Raw genomic sequence first — 24,951 nt, 5'->3', positions numbered from 1 at the left:
TCCCTGCCTGACAGGGACATACATATCAAGGACACGTAGTATCTGTTCCTTGAACAAGTTCCACATTTCAATTGTGTCCTTCCCTGACAGCCTATGTTCACTTATGCACTTCAGTTCTTGTCTGACAGCATCGTATTTGCCCTTCCCCCAATTGTAAACCTTGCACTGTTGCACACACCTATCCCCCTCCATTACTAAAGTGAAAATCACAGAATTGTGGTCACCATCTCCAAAATGCTCCCCCACTAACAAATCTATCACTTGCCCTGGTTCATTACCAAGTACCAAATCCAATATGGCCTCCCCTCCGGTCGGACAATCTACATACGGTGTTAGAAAAGCTTCCTGGACACACTGCACAAACACCACCCCATTCAAACTATTTGATCTAAAGAGTTTCCACTCAATGTTTGGGAAGTTGAAGTCACCCATGACTACCACCCTGTGACTTCTGCACCTTTCCAAAATCTGTTTCCCAATCTGTTCATCCACATCTCTGCTGCTATTGGGGGGCCTATAGAAAACTCCCAACAAGGTGACTGCTCCTTTCCTATTTCTGACTTCAACCCATACTACCACAGTAGGCAGATCCTCCTCGAACTGCCTTTCTGCTGCTGTTATACTACCTCTAACTAACAATGCCAGCACCCGCCTCTTTTACCACCCTCCCTAATCTTATTGTATCATCTATAACCAGGGACCTCCAACAACCATTTCTGCCCCTCTTCTATCCAAGTTTCCATGATGGCCACCACATCGTCGTCCCAAGTACCGATCCATGCCTTAAGTTCACCCACCTTATTCCTGATGCTTCTTGCATTAAAGTATACACACTTCAACCCATCTCCGTGCCTGCAAGTACTCTCCTTTGTCAGTATTCCCTTCCCCACTGCCTCACTACACGCTTTGATGTCCTGAACATCGGCTATCTTAGTTGCTGGACTACAAATCCGGTTCCCATTCCCCTGCCAAATTAGTTTAAAACCCCCCGAAGAGTACTGGAAAACCTCCCTCCCAGGATATTGGTGCCGCTCTGGTTCTGATGCAACCCGTCCTGCTTGTACAGGTCCCACCTTTCCCAGAATGCGCTCCAATTATCTAAATACCTGGAGCCCTCCCTCCTACACCATTTCTGTAGCCACGTGTTCAACAGCGCACTCTCCCTATTCCTAGCTTCGCTATCACGTGGCACCGGCAACAAACCAGTGATGCCAACTCTGTCTGTCCTGGCTTTTAACTTCCAGCCTAACTCCCTGAACTCGTATATTACCTCCACACCCCTTTTCCTACCTATGTCGTTGGTACCAATGTGCACCACGACTTCTGGCTGCTCACCCTCCCCCTTCAGGATCCTGAAGACATGATCCGAGACATCCCTGGCCCTGGCACCCGGGAGGCAACATACCTTCCGGGAGTCTCGCTCGCGACCACAGAATCTCCTATCTAATCCCCTAACCATTGAATCTGGGCCCCAGAGCCAGGCTGTGGAGTTTGCACTTTCTCCCCGTGCCTGCGTGGGTTTCCTCCAGGCGCTCCGGTTTCCTCCCACAGTCCAAAGAAGTGCAAGTTAGGTGGATTGACCATGCTATTGACCAGGCAATTTAGCCCCTTCCTGTCGAAAAATGTGTAGGTTAGGTGAGGTTATGAGGTTGTAGGGATCGGGCAAAGGGGAGCCGGCCTAGGTTGCGTGCTCTTTCAGAAGCTCTGTGCAGACATGATGGGCCAAATGGCCTCCTGCACTGTAGGAATTCTGTGGTTGTGTCATAAAAGACTGACAGTACACAAGATTAGTAGAATTATGGCTGTTTGTTGAGGCTGGTGACCAAGATCATTACAACTGATAGTAGAATTGGCTAGAATTGAGTGTGAATTCTCAACTGTTCCGATTTATTCCCCTTTTGAAGTAGTGTTGTCCTCTTTTTAAAACATTTCTATTCAGTTGTTGAGAATAGAATATGATTAAAGTTCAGTTTGTTTCATAGTTTTACATGGTTGCCTGAAGATCATAAACATGCAAATGTTTCCATAATAAATTTATGGGAATTTATTTTTAAAAATTGAATATGTGACGCTATTCTCTCTCGGGCCCTCTTTGCCTAACTACTGCTGTACTCTCTCTCCTAATCTCCCGCAGTTCTCTCTCGGGCTCCCTCTCCCCATTTTGCACTCCGAGGTTGTTGAAGAATTAAATACAGCTGTTGCCTGTTTGTTTTAATGAATTTGAGTTTTGATTGTCTTGATACCAGCATACAATAATGGGATAATGAAAGTACTCGCATATAAACAAAGTGAAACAGAATCATGCAATAGACTAGATGAGATTGATGCCATGTTGCATTTTAAACCTGAAAATTGTAAGGAGTAGTAGTGCGAAGTATATAAATTTCTACTGCAACTATATGGAGTAAATTTTAAAATGCTTTTCTTTGATTTCAAATCCTTATCTGGCCTATCTCTCTAATGTCCTACAACTTTCTGGGATCTCCAATTCTGGCCTTTTGCACCTACAATTGACCATCGTGATATCAGGTGACTAGCTCTTGAATCCTTCTGTTCAATCTCTCTGCCTCTTCACCTCTTTACCTATCTGTCTGCAATTTAAGACAATCCACCAGCCTATGTAAATTAACACCGATCTCTGACTAGACTTGGTCACGTATCCTAATAAATCCAAGTGACGATCACATTTTGTTTGATATCGCTCCTGTGGAACACCATGAAAAATTTTACTATGTCAAGGGTGCAATACAAACATAGGTTGTTGCTGCATTTAGCCTTGGCAGTCAAATGCAAAACAGTAAGATAGCCAATCTAATTGGGTGGCATTGTAGCACAGTGGTTAGCACTGTTGCTTCACAGCGCCCGGGTCTGATTACCGGCTTGGGTCACTGTCTGTGCGGAGTCTGCAAGTTCTCCCCATGTCTTCTCCGGTTTCCTCCCACAAGTCCCGAAAGACGTGCTTATTAGGTGAATTAGACATTCTGAATTCTCCCTCAGTGTACCTGAACAAGTGCCAGAGTGTGGCGACTAGGGGAGTTTCACAGTAACTTCATTGAAGTGTTAATATAAGCCTACTTGTGACAATAATAAAGATTATTATTACAATATTATCGTGAAACAATTTATGAATGGAACACAAAGGATAAAGCCTTCAAGCAGACTATGGGCCACTGAGATAGGAAGGAGAACTGTTGGAGGAGACTTAGTCTCGACTACCAATTAGTGGTAAAGATGTAGAAGAACAAATTTTTACGGAAATTGGTTTAGCACGGTGGGCTAAACAGCTGACTTGTAATGCAGAAAAGGCAGCAGCACGGGCTCAATTCCCATACCGGTCTCCCCGAACAGGCGCCGGAATGTGGTGACTCGGGGCTTTTCACAGTAACTTCACTGAAGCCTACGTGTGACAATAGTGATTATTATTATTATTATTATTGTTATTATTATTACAGAGAAGTGCAAGAATTATAGTCTTGAGATGCTGTTGAAAAGAGAGACATGTTGCAAAAGCTTTTCATCTTGAACTCATCAGAATACCAATGCCAAATTTCAAATGATCACTACAATTTATATTACAGGCAAATAGACAGCTGATGGCAAACCACCCCTTATTAGCCAAAGCGTTGCTATTACAAAAGCAACAGGAAATTATAGGCTTCCCACACCACTTTGTAATTTAAAAAAGGCACAAGGCTTAATATATTGCTTTTGTTTGCAGAAACCGTATCCAACCAGCCTTTCTTGCAGAACCCAAAGCAAAATGTCTACTCTTGGATGTGTTCTGTGATTTGGCAGCACTGACTGGACAACCCTGAATGTGTTGATAGCTACATGAGCAATAAATTTGGGATAATCAGTTGAGTTTAACTTGCCAGAAGTGACATCCATTCCGGCACAGGGACACGTTCTCTGCAAACAAAAGGAATTTGTTCAAGTTTTTTGAATTACCCGGGAAATTGGGGAGCCTTTAGTTCCCTTTGGTTTCTCCATGACACTGCCTCAGCCAATCAGAATTGACTTGCTAACCAGTCAGCACCCTTTTCTCCTGCAGTATAAATTGTTGTGATTGTTTCAAATCTAGTTTTCTTGTGTTTCTTGATAAGTGCAAGATGCAAAGCTTTGGCATCCCTTCAGCAATATTCACGTTCTGTACAACCAGCTGACGATTCTCGAGTCATTGTAATAAGGGATTTTAATTATCTGGATATAGACTTGGATAATCATAGTGTAAAAAGCAGAGTGTGGCAAGAGTTCCTCGAATGTATTCAGGAAAATTTTCTACAGCAGTGTGTTTCCAGTTCAATGGGACAAAGCAGTGCTGGACTTGGTTCTTTGGAACAAGGTGGGTCAAGCAGGTAGAATATCAGTGGTGGACAGTGCTCAATGTATCTTAAGGTTGAGCTTGGATATGGAAAAAGACCAGGTGCAATCCAGAATAATAATAATTAACTGGAGGAAAGCCAACTTCAGTGGGAGTATGAATGAATTTGGATCTGGCCCAGATATATTGGAATCAAACCTGTAACTGAACAATGGGCTATCTTTAGAAAAGAGCGTTTGGGTACAGTTAAGGTGTATTTCCATGAAGGGGAAAGGTAGAACTAACAAATCCAGTGCTCCCTACTTCACAAAAGAGATGGAGATTAAGATGAAGCAGAAGAGGTCAGATGTCAAGTGGATAGTACAATTTTGAACCAGGCTAAATATATAGAAGGATCAGAGAGAAATTGAAACAGCATATAACAGAATCAAAGAGATTGGCAACTAACCTAAAATGGAATCCAAAAGCCGTTTTTGGGCATGTAAATAATAAAAGGAAGGGGCAACATGGTGACGCAGCAGTGGTTCCCCCCCACACACACACAACCCAATAATGTGCAGGGTAGGTGGATTGGCCATGCTAAATTGCCCCTTAATTGGGAAAATTTAAAAAGTAACATTTTTAAAAAAGGAGTGGGGCTGCTTAGGAGCCAAAAGGGGATTTGTGCATGGAGGCAGGGCATGGCTGAGGTATTAAATTAATAATTTACATTTATCTTTACCAAGGAAGAAGATGCCACTCAGCTCATGGTGAAAGTTTTTTTTCAGAAGGGTTTAAAATGGATAAAAAGGTATTGGGATAGGCTGCCTGTACATAATGTTGATGGGGCACCAGAATCTTCCTTCTGGATCTCGGACTTGCCTAGGGATGCTTTTCTATGCTAAAGGTGCAATGTTAACAGAAAGTGTTTTGCCAGGGCTATTCAGTTCCATACCTCATTACAGTCTTCATCTAAACATGGAAAAACTGAATTCCAGAGGCGAGAGTGACTGCACTTGGCATCTGGGCAGCATTTGACCTAGTGTTTCATCAGGGAGGCAAAGCTGGAATTCTAAGTGGAAACTCTCCACTGGTTGGAACCAATCATCTTGGGCCAGAGCATCACAGCAGAACTTCCTCAGGGTAGTGTCTGAGGCCCGACCATCTTCATCTACTTCATAAATGACCTTTCCTCCATCATAAAGTCAGAAGTGGCAATGTTCACTGAAAAATTGCACATTGTTCATTACCATTCTCACCACAGATAATGTATGCATGTGGCAAGAACTTGATTGAAACATAAGATCCTGAGAGGATTTGAAAGTGTGGATGTGGAGAGGATGTTTCTTATGGGAGAATCTCGAGCTTAAGGTCACTGTTTCAAAATAAGGGGTCGCCTATTCAGGACAGAGATGAGGAAAAACCTTTTCTCCGAGGGTTGTGAGACTTTGGAATTCTCTTCCTCAAAAGGCGTTGAAGCAAATCCGTTGAATATCTTTTAAGGCAAGGTGGCCAGATTCTTAATAAGCAAGGGTGCAAAAGTTTATCAGCAGTAGGCAGGAATGTGAAGTGTAGTTCACAATCAAATCACCATGATCTTACTGAATGGCAGAGCAGGCTTGAAGGGCCAAACAGCTTACTCCTCCTGATTCTTAAGTTCATATGTAGATCTGGACAACATTCAGGCTTGGTTGTTAAGTGGCAACTAACATCCACACCATACAAGTACCACGTAATGACCAACAAGGGAGAATCGAACCATCCCTAAATCACGCGCTATCAACATACTGGGGGCTACTGTTGACTAGAAACAGAACTGGAACAACCATATAAACAATAAGGCTACAAGAGCAGGTCGGAGGCTGATAATTCTGTGGCAAGTAACTCACCTGACTCGATCCACATCTACAAGGCACAAGTCAAGAATGTGATATAATAATCTTCACTTGTCTGCCTGAGTGCAGCTTCAGCATCTCCATTGCTTTTTCCATCTGCAGCTGAGTGTCTGTCTCTTACTGGAGGAGATCAAAAATTGTGCACAGGTTGGCAACATTTTTTTTTAAAAATTCATTTACGGGATGTGGGCTTCGCTGGTTAGGTCAGCATTTATTTTTCCGTCCCTACGTACTCTTCAGAAGGTGGTGGTGTGTTGCCTTGAACCACTAAAGTCTTTGAGATGTAGGTACATCTTGGGGAGGGAGTTCCAGGATGTTGCCCCAGCAACAGCGAAGGAATGCCGATATATTTCCAGGTCAGGGGTGGCGAGTGACTTGGAGGGGAACCTCCAGATAGTGGGGTTCCCAGGTATCTGCTGCTCTTGTCCTAGAAGGTAGTGGTTGTGGGTTTGGAAGGTGTTGTCTAAGGAACCTTGGTGAGTTACTGCAGTGCATCTTGTAGATGGTATACATGGCTGCCACTGTTTATTGATGGTGGAGGGTTTGAATGTTTGTGGAAGGGGGAGCAATCAAGCAGGCTGCTTTATCACCTATTCTATTATATTATTAGCATCTATTCTATAATAGTGGAAACAGGTTTTTTAGATGCACATATTCAGGATATGGATACAGATTTTTCTCACTGTATGCAGGTCCTTTGGTTATAATTTTTTAACTTGCCCTTTCCATTAGTCAGATAGTGAGGACAGTCACAGCAGCCTTGATCAAATGGTACATTTCCGCTGGAAGTCTGGATCCAGTCGTTTTTCTTTTATCCCAGTAACAAAAGGCACCAGAGAAATTCAGTGCAGCAACTAAACCTACCTTTTCCAGATTGTAAATTCTCTTTTACATCACTGGATATGAGTTTGAGCTAGGTGAGCACACTACGTCTGCAAGGTAGTGCTGATTGGAATAATCTTTGGCAGGCGTGTGCATGCAGCTGCTATGTTTGTCGACAAACATTTGGAGCATCATGAAGAGTAAAGATTTTAAGTTTTATTTGTTTTTTATTGACTGAAAAATCTACAGGTTGGTTCTTTATTATAAATCCAAGCGAATGATCCACTCAGCTGGAATTATGAATCTTCTCCGCTTCAGCACTTGTAGCCCAACAGTTTATTGATTGGTCTTACTGAATTTGAAAATGAGATACTTGCAACTTATTGGTGAGGATGGCCAACTGATTATTGTTACATGATGGATAAAGGGAAAACACACATTTTCTGTTTGAAATAGTCAAAGGGTGTATTTGAAATTAAGGAATTATAATGGCTTGCCCACAAGTACCTCTGAAAATTACATTACATAGATATTTAAATGTGTTAAGTTTGATTTCCAAGTTGAGGATGTCATCAGCAACATCGTGCTAACGTTCGGTGCAGAAACTGGACATACTATCTAACCTCGAGCCTAACAACTAAACATGATATTTCAACTCTCAAGCAGTGGTTGAGAAGCCATGTCATTTAATGTTGCCTATATGGTGTCTTTATTTTTGTACCCCACATCTCTCCATATCTGATGGCGTATTTCCAATTCCTTAAAATTGCCAGTTTCTACCCCATCTCAACCCATGAGCTGGGAAAACCCTTCTCCATTCTTTTGTTGTCTCCAACCATAGTTACTCAATGCCGTCCTTATTTACCATCAAAAACCTTCCATACACTTGAGCCAATCGAAACCTGCTTCCAATATCCTAACTTGCGCTGAGTCCCATTCACCCATCACTCCTTTGCTCATTGACTTGCATTATTTATCGATCCAAGGGCCGAGGTTTAAAAATTATAATCCTTTTGCTCAAATTTTTCTGTTCTCAACCTGCTTTATCTCTGAAACTTCTTCCAGTCATCCTAATACCTATGCCCTCCTATGTTCCTGCAGTTCTGGCCTCTTGTGCATCCAAATTTTTTAAGCTATTGCTCTGAGATGCTTTGCCTAAAGGATCTTATAGAGGTCTATAAAATAATGAGAGGCATAGATAAGGTAGATAATCAACATCTTTTCCCAAGGTAGAAGAATCTAAAATAGAGGATATAGGCTTAAGGGGAGAGATGCAAAAGGGTCCAAAGGGGCAATTTTTCACATAGTGTTGAGAGTTGCCAGAGGCAGTAGTAGAGGTGGGTACAATTTTGTCTTTTAAAAAGCATTTAAACAGTTATATGGGTAAGATGGGTATAGAGGGATATGGGTCAAATGTGGGCAATTGGGACTAGCTTAGTGGGAAAAAAGGGACGGCATGGACAAGTTGGGCTGAAGGGCCTGTTTCTATGCTGTAAACTTCTATGACTCTCCACCTCTCTCCCCTTTAGGGCATAGAACATACAATGCAGAAGGAGGCCATTCGGCCCATCGAGCCTGGGACCCTGACACTGTAAAGCCATAGTGCTATCCACTTGTGCCATCCACTTGTTGCACACGTGGAAATCTATGGGATGGCTGGATCACTAGTAACAACACCAAGATGGAGGCCTTGGAAGTCAGACCCAAACAGATTATTATTTCAATAATATATATAATCCCTTGTTAGGGAATATATGAACAGAAGAAGGCTGTTTAACCCCTCAAACCTGTTCCCCAATTCAATTAGAACCCAGCTAATCTGCATTTTGATCCCATAACTCTTAATACTCTTTCCAACAAAAATCTTTCTCTATTATTTTTTGTATATTTGATTGGAGAGAGTCCTAGGTTCTTTTTTAAAATTCATTTTTACGGGATGTGGACTTTGCTAGCAAGGCCCGCTCGGTTGTTAGTGCTACTGAGCTGTTCTTGGTGTTGGACATTGAAGCCCCCTACCCTCGGTGCCTCCTCCAAGTGGTGTTCAACATGGAGGAATACTGACTCATCAGCTGAGGTGCGGAGGGAGGGAATGATATGTGGTAATCCGCAGGAGGTTTCCTTACCCATGTTTGATCTGACTTCTTGGGGTCTAGGATCAATGTTGAGGACAAGATATACACAGCGACGGTGTTAATAATGTCTGGAATGCTATCTGTAAGGTATGATTCCATGAGAATAACTATGTCAGGCTGTTGCTTGACTGGTCTGTGAAACAGCTCTCTCACAAGCCCCCAGATGTTAGTAAGGAGGACTTTGCAGGGTCGACAGGGCTGGGTTTACCATTGTCATTTCTAGTGCCGTCTGGTGGTCCGTCTGGTTTCTTTACTTTTAATTGACATTGTAGCAGTTCGATACAGCTGAGTGGCTTGCTGGGGCATTTAAGAGTCAACCACATTGCTGTGGCTCTGGAGTCAGATGTAGGCGAGACCAGGCAAGGGTGGCAGATTAGTGAACCAGCTGTTATTTTTTTGTTTTGCAACAATCGACAGTGGTTTCATAGTCATCATTAGACTTTTAATTCTAGATAGTTATTGAATTAAATTTCTATCACCTGCCATAGCGGGATTTGAACCTGGGTCCCAAAAATATTGCCCTGGGTCTCTGGATCAATAGTCCAATGACAATATCACTACACCACTGCCTCTCCTAACCTTACTATCCTTGGTTTGAAGAGGTTTTTCCTGACATCACTTTGAACCATCTACCTGTGTGCTTGCCAAATGTTTTCCTAATTTAAACCCATTTTAATGCCTCAGACTTCATGCGCCCCTGGGTTTTAATGCCTCAGGCATCATTGGACCCCTGAGAACAGCGTGGGGGTGTGAGGGTTAGCTTCGGCTTCTGAGAAAGATGTTCAGCATGGTGACAATTTAATTGTAGGGTTTTCAAACTACCACCATTTCACAAGCATTTTTCTTGCAGGAATTGGGCCATGTTCACCAATAGAAAAAAAGCACAAGGATCAATGGGGACCTTGCAGCTATTAGCATTCAGTCTGAGCTCCATGGCAGCCATTGCCGCCGCTGAGCTTGCCATTGCCGCCGCTGAGCTTGCGATCCCAAAATCTGGTTCACAGACCACAGTTTGGGAAGTTTTAATGTACTAGTTTCCCCCAACAGAAGAATCAGTTTCTCCTATATTCTCCACCAAGATACTTTGTCATGTGACTTGTTTCTCATAGTTTAACCTTTTGATTCCTGGAATTTTGAAACAAAAGTATGAGGGAGAAAGGAAAAGGTGCTCCTGCTGATAGCTTTTCATTAAATAGGTTGGGAGAAAGTTTGCACAGCGCATAAACACTGGTACAATCCTTTCGGGATGGATGACCTGTTTCCATTTTGTAAATCCTCTTCATCAAGCTTTTGGTCACCAGCCTTTCATGTTGTCTCCTTTGGCTCGGTTTTGGTCTTTCTGGTCAAATTATGCCTGGGGGGGGGTATGTTGTAATTTAACCCTTTAATTCCTGGCATTTTAAAACAAAGGCACAATATTAATTTAAATTGTTCTGGTTGTAGTAGTACATACTGCAGCATAAAGGTATCTGAAGAATGTCAGTTCGAGTAGTTATTTATGGGAACTGACGATATGTTTCTCCTCTTATTGTTGAGTTGACTGGTGCATAGGTTGAAGCATTTATGGGTAGAATATATTTTTAACATGGTTTAATCATTCTACAATTACAGAATTATTCCTAATTGCAGTGTGTGCTATTATCTTTAACATAATCTCTCCTCACATTTGTCTTGCAGATTTTACCAGCTCCGTGCAACCATGAAACTGCCTCCCAGAGTTCCACACAAGATGGAGGCCAGTCTGCTGAATCCAGCAGGTAGGAATGGAAAGAAGCTTGAATGTTTAATAACTAACACTGACTGGAATTGAGCTGTGATTTATGAAGACTTTTTCCGATTATTATATCCCAGAATAAAACTAAATGTTAGTCTATTTCATGAAGTCCATGTATCTTTGCCATATAAACATTTAAGTTATCTAACTTATCTAACTATAAACTTTAAGCAGCTTAAGAGCAAGTTTCAAACAAAAGTTTAATGCAATCATTTTCATTTCTGTACTGATTGTTTGTAGTGGTAAAGGGAGAGGTTGGGGCCTGACTTTTCTGCCCTTGAGAAATTGGTCATGGAAATGTGCTAAATGTAGTAAATTGTACTGACGCCTTGAGCTGTTAATATCTTTGTATTTATATCATGATGATGAGATTGTCTTATTCAGGCTGTTGTGACAAATAACAAACAGCGAAGCTTGAGTGAGGCAGATGGAAGGTGTATGTTCTAAGCTGGAATTAATAATTAAAACATGGATGCTGAACTGTAGACGCTCGTTACCACTGGAATGCATTAAGGTTAGGGAGTTTGAATGCTGGACCATGTTCCCCAAATTACACAATAACTTAATGCCTTTACCAATGGAAGTAGGAAAGGCACAACATCTAGAATCTGAGCCAGATATCACTAGTCCTAAATATAATGAACTAGAAATTACTGATAATTCAGAACATTAGAATAACTATTTAATGTTTGAACACTGTTATTAATTCATAAAATGTCCTCCAATTTACCATGCACTCCTGTTAGCCTTGCCAAATCTGATAAAAGTTTGTTCTCTCCATGAGACTCCCTGTTGAATTTGATGACCATCATGAAATTCCTGAATTTGAGATTATGATGAATTAGTCCCATTGCAACCATTTAGGACTTGTTAATGTTGTAGAGAACTTCAGCAATCAAGTGCTGCCCATAAAATAGACCAATGAAGTAGTGAAATCTCACTCCAGTAGGTATTAATTGTTCCTGAAGTTTTGTTTAGAGTTGTGTACCGTGGCAATCTTTGGGCAGTTTTGCCATCTGCACCCTTCTTGGTGTCGACAGGTAACAATTGTCAGGATGCAAATTTGTTTTGGCATTCAGAAATTTTATTTAGCTTATTTTCAGAAGCTAATATTTTGGATTACAGTTTATGAGTAATTTGAGACATGATTGGCGAGTGCCATAATTTGGAAGGAAAAAGATGATTAGGACTTGTGGTTATTCAAACTCTAAATAGAGTGTTCCACTGTTGCTGATCATGATGGATAGAAGCTGTTGGTTGTATACCTCATGGATGAAGAATATCCATATTTTCCATGCCTACCCAGCCGTCAACTCATTAAACTCTCAAGGACCAATGTAGCAATTCACAAATATGACGAGGTCACAATGTTGTCATACTTATTAGTATTTCATTTTCTTGTGTGTCTCTAGATCCACCCTCTTTCAGTCCCACGCTTCCTCATTTTCTCTTTGTCATTCAATTTTAATTCACCCTATATTCTGTTTCTTCTTTTCTTCTATTTGTGAAGGTGACAAGCTATTGGGCACAGCATTGAAAAGGTGTCAAACAACATTGGCATTGCTGTATTGTTATCAAATTGTTATTCTGGCAATTTTGCTGTAGTTATAGTGCATTGCCCACAGTGAACATCAACGTCAAATTCATATTTGCTGCCAAAATTGCTGCTGCAGCAGTTTCTGGTTGAAGGTTTTTACATTGTGATTGTCGCATCTAAACAATGGAGCATGGTTCAGAAACGCTGATGAGAAAAAAAAAATCTGACCAGCTGCTCATGTGCTCTGCAGATTATTTTTTTCTCACCAAAAGGACTGGAGCTCCCCATCTACCTGCTTCGGCTCACCCCTCACAACCCTCATGCTCCTTCCCACACTGCATGTGCAGCTCTACCTCTCACGTACCTGGTTACCTTCTGCCTACTGCCCCTGTCTCACACAGTCGACAGTCTATTCCTCCCCAAACAGCCCGCTCACCTCCTCTCCTTTGTCCTAACCCCCCACTTGGCATAATTTAAACTAATTACTGCAGATAAATTTGTGTTTCACTTGTTTACAGAATCTGGTAGCAGATATTCCCTAATAATCCATTTTTACCATCAACTAATGTTTGTGATGCAAAGTATAAATTAGATATTCATGAACTGTTCCACTCTTCCGACCTTTGTTCTCCGCCTATTAGAAATTCACGGAAGAGTTTCTGCACACACTCAGATATATCTGTCCCTGATTTTGAGTTTTTTTATTTTCAAAAGGAAAGAATGATTTAAAAATGCCGCCAGCTAAAGTACTTTGGGCGCGATTCTCCCATATGGGGAGAAATCGTAAGGCTGGCGTCAAATCCGGGCGGGTTTGATGCCAGCCCCCCCCCCCCCCCCCCCCCCCCCTTCCCGACCGGGAACCGATTCTGGTCCCCGGTCGGGGCTAGCATGCCGACGCCGTAAACTCCGGCATCGCGGGCTTAACGAATTTCGTTAAGCCCACTTGCCAGAGTTAGCGCCGGCTGACGCGTCATGTGACGCCAGCCGCGCATGCGCGGATTGGAAGACTCCAACCCGCGCATACGCGGATGACGTCATCGCGTATTTGCGCGAAACCCGCGCATGCGCGGGCCGGGATGCCCCTCAGCCGCCCCGCGAAGTGATACAGCGGGGCGGCGGAGGGACAAAGAGAGCACGGGCATCGGGCCCGCTGCCCGCGATCGGTGCCCACTGGTTTTAAAGATTGAGAGTTTACGGCCGTTTTTCCGAACGGCCAGACCAGGTGTGTTTGCCGTTCGTAAAAACAGCCGTAAAGGGCTGGGAACTCGGCCCATCGAACAGCTGAGAATCGCTGCCGGCCGTAAAAAAACGGCGCCAGCGATTCGTATCGGGAGTCGGGCGTGGGGGGGGGGGGGGGGGGGGGAGAATAGTGGGAGGGTGTCGGAACAGCGTGGCCGTAAAATTTTACGAGCCACGCTATTCTCCGCACCGTCGGGAGTGCGGAGAATTGCGCCCTAGGTTTTTTGTAACTAATTATTGCTTTCAGATATGTAATAGGTGCAGACTTAGGCCATTTGGCTCCTTGAGCCTGCTCTGTCATTCATTAAGATCATGGATCTGTTTGTGTTTCTAATTCCACATTCCCATCTACTCCTGATAATTTTTCATCCCTTGCTGAGCAAGAATCTTATCTACCTCTGTCTTAGAAATATTCAATTGCCTCGCCTCCACCGCCCTCTAAGGCAGAGTTCCAAAGTTGCATAACCCTCAGAGAAAAAACTTTGACCAATCTCTGTCCTAAAAGGATGAGCCCTAATTTTAAAACAGTGCGCCCTAGTTTGGGACTTGCCCAAAGAGGGAGAAACATTTCCCATTTGTCGAGACTATTTAAGACTGCTTCTGTTCAATATTATCTTTGCTACAAGAGTGTAATAGTATTTCCCTTCATTTCTTTAATAGAATCCCTACAATGCAGAAGGAGGCCATTCAGCCCATCAAGTCTGCACCAACCCTCCAAACGAGTGCCCTGCCTAAGCCCACTCCACCACCCTATCCCTTCAGCCCCGTAACTTAACTTGCACATCTTTGGACACGTAGGGGCAATTTATTAGCATGGCCAATCCACCTAACCTGCACATCTTTGGACTGAGAGAGGAAACCAAAGCACCCGGAGGAAACTCACGCAGACACGGGAAGAATGTGCAAACTCCACACAGCCAGTCACCTGAGGTGGGAATTGATCACGGGTACCTGGCATTGAGGCAGCAGTGCTAACCACTGGACCACCATGCTGCCCACCATTCCTGGTGGGTCAGCCAGCATTGATGATAATCTTGTGTACCAACGGATTCTGAAATTGGGTACAGATACACTGCTAAATTGGTAGCCTTTTGGCCATGTTGCCCGAGAAACAAGTGCAACGTGTACTAATTTCTACCCCTGCATTCTTGGATGTCTCACAGTGATGTCTCATACAGAACAAAGCCTAAATTTACTGAATAGCAGCACAAAGATTTTGGTGAAAAACTTTGTGGATGCTGTTTTGTGGAGAGCAGATACACATCAGAAGATAGTGATGTCAGATTCAGAGCATTCATTGATTCCATGATATTTGCTGAATGTTGGAAGTGGCTAGCAGTGGGGTTCTGAGCTGACCTTGGGGTTGGATTTAGGAAGATTGAAATCAGACAGGGCAGTAGGGATGAAAAGAAATTGTTGCATCCATAGGATACAGCAACTTCAGGAGTATTTGGGCAAAGATTATCTCCATACTAACTGGGCACTTTCACTCTCTACAAGGTGGGGGCTTACCTTTGCCATAGCTGAGCACTGGACATTGTGGTGGATGAAATAAAAACAAAGCGTAAATACTGAAAATCAGGAACAATTGCAATTCTTGGCACTATGCAGCAAGTCTTTCAGAGTCAATCAAATGAGGAACAGGTCAATGCTTCAAAGCCAACATTATTTAGATTGAAATAGAGGGGAACATTTGACCTATAGTGAAGCTTGTGGTGGAAGATTTACAGTAAATTATGATTGGTATGTGGCTGACCAACAGGAACTTGGCATTCTGGTTTTCTTCCTCTTCTCTCAATCTTGGCAAAGCCAATTGCTGATAGACTGAATACTGAACCGCACAAGCAGAAGGGGTGCAGAAATTGTGTACTTTAAGAACCATTTTTAGAGGAACTTACTGTAAATTCTTGAGCAATTGGATAAGACTAGATTTGGGTATTGGCCAGAAAACCTGAGACTGGAGTGTTGACTCGTTTGTGCTGATCTTGCAAGTAGAGCACCCAATGTGATGCTGCCTTCTTTTGGAACCTATGCTTAACTAAACTCTCGAGAGGGCTGACAGAAATATGAAGTACATTCTTCCTTTAATTATCGATACCTGTCCTGAAAAAGGCATTCAGGATCCCCTTGAGTAAAGAAGTGAATCACTGTGTGGTGTGACGCGAAGCTCCAGAGAGCAGAAAGGACCCAGATTCAATCTTTGATTTGTAACAATTTAACTGATCTCAAGTGGGGCTTGGTTAATGTTTCAAAATTGCATTGAAGTTTCCTTTGTCATGGGAAATCCACAGGCTGATGTTTTCCTCTTATTCATTTCCCTCTGGAAATGAAAGATTTTGTTTGTTAAACCGTGACACTTAACATAGATGAAAACAAATATATCTGTTAATCTAGGCAGTGATTGATGGAATACTACTACATTAAACTGCTTGCAGTTATTATTTGGATGGCAGTATAATTTCTTTATATTCTAGAGACTTTATTAATTTCTGACTACATCCTATTTTAGTAGGAAAATGTATTTTAAATGATCCAATCTGGTCTTGAAACGGTAGCTGAAGCTAAATGTCTTGTCCGCAAATATATTTTGAAGCGTGTAATCTGTCAGGAAGCAATTGTTGTCTCCTTGTAATCTTTACTTTTTTCTGAAGTATTGCCAATCTTTTTTAAGACTGACTGGGTTTTTGTACTTTATAAAATATATACAAAAGATCTGTCCTACGCAATTTGCAATTAGGTGCCCTATCTGCACTGCTACAAAAAAGCAATGGACACAACAGTTGAAAGTGCACCTGTGGCATCAGGTGTTCTAACATGTAGATGATCAGCAGTCATCCCAGATGTATTAATGAATGGTTTTTTAATTAAACGAGCCACAGGAAGAGCCAAATCACTGTAGAAGCAATTAAAGGCTGAATCTTTCAGTTTGAATGGATGACTCTAACGCACATTTAACCAATGTTTAAACAATATTGAGCGTGTTGCAGTTTTCATTGCACGGAACCAAAACCTCCAGAAACTTGAATTAATTCAAAGCTCTGCTTTCTGTATCCTAACTTACTCTTAAGCCCCTTTCACCCATCAGCCATTAGCTCTCGGTCTAGCGACATCCCAAATTTAAATTCTCATCCATTTCCAAATCCCTCTAAGGTTTTGCCCTTCTCGATAAAATTCTCCAACCATGCCACCCTCAGAATTATTTTCGTTCAAGTTTGAGCTCTTGTGCATCCCCAATCTTCTTTCTGTCACCATTGGCAGTCAGGGGTTCAGCTGTCTCGGCACTAAACTCTGGGATTCCTTCCTTAAATCCCCCCAACCCATCTAAAATACCCTTAAAACCTGTCTCTCGTAAGCCATCCTAATATCTCCTTATGTAGCTTGGTGTCAAGTTTCATTGAAGAATTTCTGAATTGGGTCAAAATGCACCATCAGTGCTTAGTAACAGCACGACCACGTCAAATCATACAGGAAATGTAAAATATAACTAAAGTTCTGGGCTGCATTTCAAGGGTAGTAAACTCAAGTATTTTAATCCAGTGTCCATTATTTATGGGGCTATCACTTGTGTGCAGCTCACAGAGCACCTTATCTAATGACCAGTTTATACTGTGTCTAAAGATGACAGTGACATGAAGCTCAATGCTAAACAGAGAGACGATCAGAACTGTATTTTTTTCCCCTGGGAAAATCAGTAAAATAGTTTTCAACATTGTTGCTGAATAGATCATGTAACTGCAAAGCAAGCTATTCTTTGGACTGTGAACATGTAACAAAAGGAGTTACATGTTGCCATAAACTAGGTTGAAGACTGGAATGCTTTCTCTCGTAGAAATGGGTAAAATAGACTTGCAGATAAAGCAGCTAATGCTATCTCTACCCTTTATTTAGAGGCAACACGCATGAATATTTGGTTAGTTGCTGAATTAAGGCTTGAGAACAGTGTACGAATAGAGATCATTAACTTTTTTGTTAAACATAATGATTCCTGAGTTCTCTGGTTATAAAAAATAACAAAGTAAGGCGACCAGTTAAAGCTGAAACATGCAGGATATAAAGCAGGATCGTGATTCAAGGCTATTCTTTTGTAGGGGAAATAATGGAGAGGAATTTTGTGGAATCTCGAGGAAACCTTTTTTTAGAGTCAAGGATGGAGTAGGTTGTGGAAGACACGAGGCTTAATATTCAAAGTGCTCTTTACTTTTTGTCCTTTATTTGGTTTTCATATCAATTACCCTGACGGCTTCCAGGTCAATGCTAATTTATTTTGCTACAAGCAGATAAATACAATGGGAATTTTGCAACTGGTATTTTAATATAGTAAAGAAAAGTAAAATTGCAGTAAAACAACACAAATTAATTCAACTTCAACTGGATTTTCCATTAAATTGCAAATTATACTCTACATCATTTCATTAAACAGAATGCAGTCGTGACAGAAAATATATCTTGCCATGTTTGCAAAGCAAATCTTGTGTAATGTTTCTTGCACCATTTTTATGCTCACCCAAATTATTGTTAGTTTGCAAGTAAAATTATGAATTTTAAGTTTGGAAGAAACTATTCAACAATTGTCTTTGTTGAACTAGGTTTTTTAGGGAATCAGTGACTAAACAACCAAAATCGACACTCCGTATGAAAAAAAGCTAAAGCCTTAGTCTATAAAGCAGATAGATGTTTGTGATATTTAATGTACAAAACCTCAGTTAATCTGTGTTCCGTCATATTTTGTACCATGCTGTGACCCTGGTATTGCAGCTGAAACTGGAAACATAATGTGGGAAAGCGTGGGTACAAATTTGCATTTTCCCACTCCATTGCAAATCAAGGTTAGTGCTTCAGAGAGCTGTCAGTTAATTAACTGAGCTATTCTTTCTTGCCCAATGATTTGTGTTCGAATTACTGTAAATTTAGATGCAGAACTTGTGACACCAGCATCATTTTTCTGCCTTTCTTGGAGGCGGCTTTTTAATTGAGGGCATCAGTTCGCTTCTTATTTGAAATTAACAGGCAGCTGATATTTTCGTTGCATTTTTATTTACTGAAGGTGTTGTAATCAGTATGCAGTGATGAGCTATAATTAATATCCTATTTTTGCACTCCGTGTTGAGTATTATGGGAGAGTGATTGTATCCCACAGCTTCAACTGAGGTATCTGACACTTAATATTTGCATGACAGGGCATCGTACAAGCTTTAAGTGCAATTCAGTTATGCAGACCAGGAATATCGCTAATTTCTGGCATATCTATGTTAGTTTAGCTTTTTGAAGGCGAGGCAAGTGCACAATTGCTTTCGTCCATGAATAGAAAACAATCAACTGCAGTTTCTACTTGTACTCAAGCACATGATCAATTCAACAGTGTTACTTCCCTGTGATGGATTAGTTCATAAGTGCATTATCGGCTCTTTAGGAGATATTAGAGGGAGACTGCTGCCTACCTAATTGATCACTTAATTGGCCTATCCAAGACTCATTTCAGCCCCTAGAGCTTACTCCTCCATTCAATGAGATCATGACTGATATTGTTGCTCTTTCGGCACCCGAGTCGCCAATTAATGTTGCCAATTAATAATGATGCACTTTAGAGTCGCCAGGTATCAAATGATAACCACCACAATACTTTACCGGATATCAATCAAAGGACCACACAACCAGTTAGTCAGTTCAAGTTCAAAGATGGTTTACTTGCACACAAGAATTACTTTGACATGCAACACAAAACACTACAAGTTAAACTACACCTAACAACTACAATTACCTATACTTAACTTCAGGGCAACCGGCTCTACCAGATGGACAAGACCTTTGTCCAGATCTTGCGTGACTGAGTGGAAGAAGTGGCTCAGTTTCTGCTGGGCTCATCTGTCTGTTAGCGATCGTTGGTCTTGAACTTGACTGGCTGGTCGTTATGCTGCACTTGGGTTGACATAGGCCGGATCCAAGCGAGACCGAACACATGGCTGCGTCTCTTCTTAACCCTCTGGGATTTTGTGCTCTTTGGGGCGGTCCTTAACTTGGACCCAATAATTCAACAGACTTCGATCACTGCCTTCGATTTTGGCCAATAAAGGGGCAGGTGCCTTGATGGCTGGGCATGTCCATAGCGGTCATTGACCGTGGCTGTTTGGGCTCCCTGATTAAAGGGAGTGGCGCCGCTTAGTTTTTATCTGTCTCGGTTACCTGCGTATAGTTCTTTTGTTCTGGGGAAATGGGCCATTAGAATGCAAACGAGCGGGGGTTTCGATCACGTCTAGCTATCTGGGTTGCAATATGTGACTTAGTCAGGATGCCCCATATCCCTTCCCTGTGGATGACAATTTATTAATCACAGATTTACAATTAACAATTGATCTGGCATTAATTGCCATTTGCAGAAGACTTGTAAACTTCTACCACCTTTCGTGTAACTTCACTCCTCATGCCTGGATCTAACCGTTGGACTATGGACCTTGAACCTATCATCTCCAGCCAGTGGAAAATTTTCTCTGTCTCACCTATCTGTTCCGCTGAATATCTTGCAATTTTTATCAAATCACACCATAAATAACCATCTAGGCTCCAGGGAATACAACACTAGTTTGAATACTTTATCCTAATATGTTAACCCTTTGAGTCCAGGTATGGTATAACCAGAGTTTTAGTATTGCTGTGAAGCATGGTATTTTCATTCTGTTCCTCGAGATATAGAGGCCAGCATTCTATTAGCTTTCAGATTATTTTCTGTACCTCTTCCATGACATTTTAATAATCTATGTACCTGGACCCAAGACTCTTTGGACCTCCACTGCTGTTTGCAATTTAATATTTAGGAAGTTTCCTGTTCTGTACTTATTGGTCCAAAATGGATGATGTCACACTTTCCTACATTGAAATCCATTTTTCACGGTCTTGCCTATTAATTTCATCTTGTAAAATCACTTTCTAATGTTACATTTTCATCCATGTAGCTTACAGTGCCACCTATCTTTGTGTCATTGGCAAGTTTGGTTGTGTGGCTTCCTAAGCTGTCAGTAAAAGTGATGAATAGTTGAGGCTCCAACACCGATCCCTTGTGGAACATGACAAGTTACATCTTTTGTTTTAGAGCATCTAGCATTATCCCTATTCCCCGCCTTCAACAATTTCTTAACCAGGTAATAAATAGCTTCATAAATAGAGGTATTGAGTACAGAATCAGAAAATTTATATTTGAAAATATATATTTATATATAAGGCTCTGGTTGGACCACAACTAGAGAATGAAATCAGTTCTGTGCACTACACTTTCGGAGGATGTAAAGGTTCTTGAGAGGGTGCAGAGGAAATTTACCGGAATTTGTTCTAAGGGTGAGGGATAATCAGTTGGTGAAGCTTGTTCTTCCATGTGCATTTCATTTGATCATTATACAAGATTATGACTTGAATAAGCTATTCCCAAGGGCTGGGTTTTTCTCAAGGACAGGCAGTGATTGGTCAGAGTTTTTGCTTTTACTTTAGTTTTGGTCAGAAGCTGGAGGGGTGCAGTCCTGATCTCTCTGATTTCTGAAGATCCAAAGTAAAGACCTTTCTCTCTCCACAGACAGATGGAGTTGCAAGGTACTAGCTTGAAGCAGGATCAGTTGTTTAAAACCCCTTAAAAAACAAATCACATATGGGGAACTCTGTTCTTACCTCAGAGAGGCTATTGGTCATTCTGCTGGAATTGGAAGCAAGTAATAATTTAACAGGCCTGAGGTGAATCTCCTGAATGAAGGCCTGGGCAAATAAAAGATATAATGATTACCCAGAGGGAATCCTACAGCCTGGGAATTCTGACTGAATGCTCCTTCCTGCCAGAGGATCTCCACTAGTGGCTTCAATCCCAAAGTATCCTGGGAGGACCGTCTGCTGCAACAACCTCAACATTAGAAGCAAGGACACTATTCTTTAATTTCATATTTTAATTCCTTCATTTTTACCCCTCTCCCTCCCTCTGTGTGTTTCTAACCTGTGTGTATTTGAGTAGAGAGAGGGACGGTAAAAGGGGGGTGGGGGGAGTGGTAGATTAGCTGGCCGTTATTCTGTTATAATTGTTGCACGTTTCAACTCTTATTTCTGTTATAAGTAAACAGTTGTTGTGTTTAACTTCCAACTCTCGTCCCTATAAGTCAATGGAGTAGTCAAGGGCCAAACATCTCAGACATTTTATACAAAGTATTGGTTAATTCACTTGTGTTAGGACTCCAGTGCCTGTGGGGCTGGAATTGACCATGCAGTTGCCCAGCTGCAAGTTCACCTCCGAGGCATGCACCATCCTCACTTGGTTCTGTATTAGTATTCGTTCACTGTCACTGAATCAAAATTCTGGAGCGCCCTCCCTAACATTGCTATGGATGTATCTACACCATACGGACTGCAGCAGTTCAAGAAAGCAACTCATCATCACCTTCTCGAGGGTAATTAGGGATGGGCAATATATGCCAGTGCAGCCAATGATACCCATGTCCTGTGAGCAAGTTTTGAAACAAAGGAAGATAAAATAGCATGAAAGAGCAATGAATCCCCAGGACAGACGTTTTCCATTCCAGTGTTTGAGGAAGCAGATGAGAACATTAGGGCATCCATGACGTGTTCTCAATTTAGGAGCCATTCCTTTAGATCAGAGAGAACCAGTATGAATTTGTAAAGGGTATGTCATACCTAATGAACCAGACTTGATTTCTTGAAAAGGTGACATTGCAATGGGTAGTGGAATGTCCATTGATGTTAATAATCAAATGCCTTCGAGAAGTCCATAAAGTTCTTACTTAAAAAAAACTGTCAGCTCAAGTTGAATGCCAAGGATTTGAAGGCAAGTCATTTACCTAATAATAAGGGGATCAGGGTTATGGGGAAAAGACAGGAGAATGGGGATGAGAAACTATCAGCCACGATGGAATGGCGCAGCAGCCTTGATGGGCCAAGTGGCCTAATTCAGCTCCTATATGGATAGCACAGTGGTTAGCAATGTTGCTTCACGGCTCCAAGGCCCCAGGTTCAATGCCCAGCTTGGGTCACTGTGTGGAATCTGCACGTTCTCCCTGTGTCTGCGTGAGTTTCCTCCGGGTGCTCCAGTTTCCTCCCACAAGTCCCGAAAGATGTGCTGTGAGGTGATTTGGATATTTTGAATTCTTCCTCTGTGTATGTGAACAGGTGACTCGGGGATTTTCACAGTAACGTCATTGCCTACTTGTGACAATAACGATTATTATTATATCTTATGGTCTAATGCTAGTCATTAAGACCGAGATTATTATTCAATCCTGTGTTGGCAATCTAAAGAGCAGTCCAGTCCGTCTCATCTGCCTGCTCTGTCCCCACAGCGCTGCAGAAAGTTTATTTTCCTCAAGTCGTTATCTAATTTCCATTAAAATCATTTATTGTCTCTGTTTCCATCACCCACATAGGCAGCGAGTTTCACATTTACCACTCACTGCGCAAAATTCTTCCTCACACACCACCACCCCTCCATATATCTTGCCCCAAATTTTAAAACTGTGTCCTCTAGTCCTTGTACCATCATCAAGTAGGAACAGTTCTTATTTACCATATCTAAACTTGTCAAGCCAATCAATCCGGGTCATCACTGATGTCAGACCAAACAGCACATCCTGCTGGAGTTTCCTGTTTTTAAATTAAAGGTCAGCTGCTTGCTCTTAAAAGCATTAACCGTCCATGGACAAAAATGGCAATAGCAAGCCGGTTCAAGGAAATTAAAAGGGGGAAAGGGATTAAACCGGAGAATCCTTATAATGTTTACTTGCATCTGCTGCCCTTGTCCTTCCAGGTGGTAGATATCCTGCGTTTGGAAGATCCTGCCAAAGTAGTTTTGGTGAGCTACTGCAGTGCATCTTGTATATCGTGCACACTGCTGCCACTGTGCAATGGTGGTGGAGTGAGTAAATATTGATGATGGATGGAGATGCCAATCAAGCAGACTGCTTTGCCTTAGATAGTGTCAAGCTTCTTGAGTGTTTTTGGAGCTGCACTAATCTAGGAAAGTGGAAAGTATTTCATGAAACTCCTGACCTGTGCCTTGTAGATGGTAGATGGGCTTTGGGGAGTCTGGAGGTGAGTCATTCACTTAATTCCCAGCCTCTGAACTACCCTTGTAGCCACAGTATTCATATAGCTGGCCTAGTTCAGTTTCTGGTCAGTGGTAACTTCCAGGATGATGGTGAGAGATTCAGAGGTGGTAATGCCACTGAATATCAAGGAGTGATGGTTAGATTGTCTCTTGTTGGAGATGGTCATTGCACTTGTGTGGTGTGAATGTCACTTGTCACTTATCAACCCAAGCCTGAATAATGGCGTAGTCATGTGTATGGATGTGGTCTGCTTCAGTATACAAAGACTCGTATAATGATACTGAACATTATGCAATCTTCCCCACTTCTGACCCTGTGATGGAGGAGAGGTCATTGAAACAGCTTAAGATGGTTGGCCTAATACATTACCCTACGGGACTCCTGCAGCGACACCCCTGGGTTGAATGATTGACTTCCAACAACCACAACTGTTTTCCTCTGTGTTATGACTCCAACCAATGGAGATTTTTCCCCCTGATACCCATCACCTTCGCTTTTGCTAGGGATCCTTAACTCCACACCTGGTCAAATGAGGCCTTAATGTCACGAGCAGTCTCTTTCACCTCATCTCTTGGGTTTAGCTCTTCTATCCATGTTTGGACCAAGGCCGTAATGAGGTCAGGGTGAGTGACCTCAGCTCTTGTTACTTTTGGTGAATACCTGCCTATGGTTCAATTTTAGTTTCCGCGGGATTTCCAGAATGCCAAACTCATTCTCTTCTGGAAACACTAGAAAAAATAATTATTAAGCATGTCCATTATTTCCTTATTATTCATGATGTGATTGTTAGTTTTCAAGAGGCTCAGATTGTTATAGCCGCTTTGTTTTTCTGGTTAGCACTGTTGTTTCACAGCGCCAAGGTCCCAGGTTTGATTCCTGCTCGAGTCACTGTCTGTGCGGAGTCTGCACATTCTCCCCGTGGGTTTTCTCCGGGAGCTCCGGTTTCCTCCCATAAGTCCCGAAAGACGTGCTTGTTGGGTGATTTGGACATTCTGAATTCTCCCTCCGTGTACTCGAATAGACGCTGGAATGTGGTGACTAGGGGATTTTGACAGTAACATCATTGCAGTGTTAATGTAAGCCTACTTCAGACACAAAAGATTATTATATAATTGTAAAGCTTTTTTGTGTTGACTTTCATATCATTCAGTTGAGTGGAGAGGGGGG

The 24,951-nt window shown here is 42.0% G+C and overlaps 1 protein-coding gene across 9 annotated transcripts in view; it reads left to right on the top strand.

The window, feature by feature from the left end:
* fam135a (family with sequence similarity 135 member A) overlaps positions 1–24,951 on the top strand; it is a 228,239-nt gene that overhangs the window by 65,405 nt on the left and 137,883 nt on the right. For all 9 annotated transcript variants that reach the window (XR_005461064.1, XR_005461066.1, XR_005461065.1 and 6 more), the window contains one exon: positions 10,827–10,906. Coding sequence is in view for 5 of the 9 variants with exons in the window: in XM_038800680.1 (XP_038656608.1) it covers positions 10,827–10,906 (80 nt within the window). In the remaining 4 variants the exon portion in view is untranslated. Of the gene's footprint in view, positions 1–10,826; positions 10,907–24,951 lie in introns of those variants that run through there.

This window comes from Scyliorhinus canicula, chromosome 6, assembly GCF_902713615.1.
Source record: "Scyliorhinus canicula chromosome 6, sScyCan1.1, whole genome shotgun sequence".
Classification (NCBI taxonomy): domain Eukaryota; kingdom Metazoa; phylum Chordata; class Chondrichthyes; order Carcharhiniformes; family Scyliorhinidae; genus Scyliorhinus; species Scyliorhinus canicula.
The sequence above is the reverse complement of the archived record's forward strand: the minus strand, read 5'-3'. Positions and strand labels throughout refer to the sequence as shown.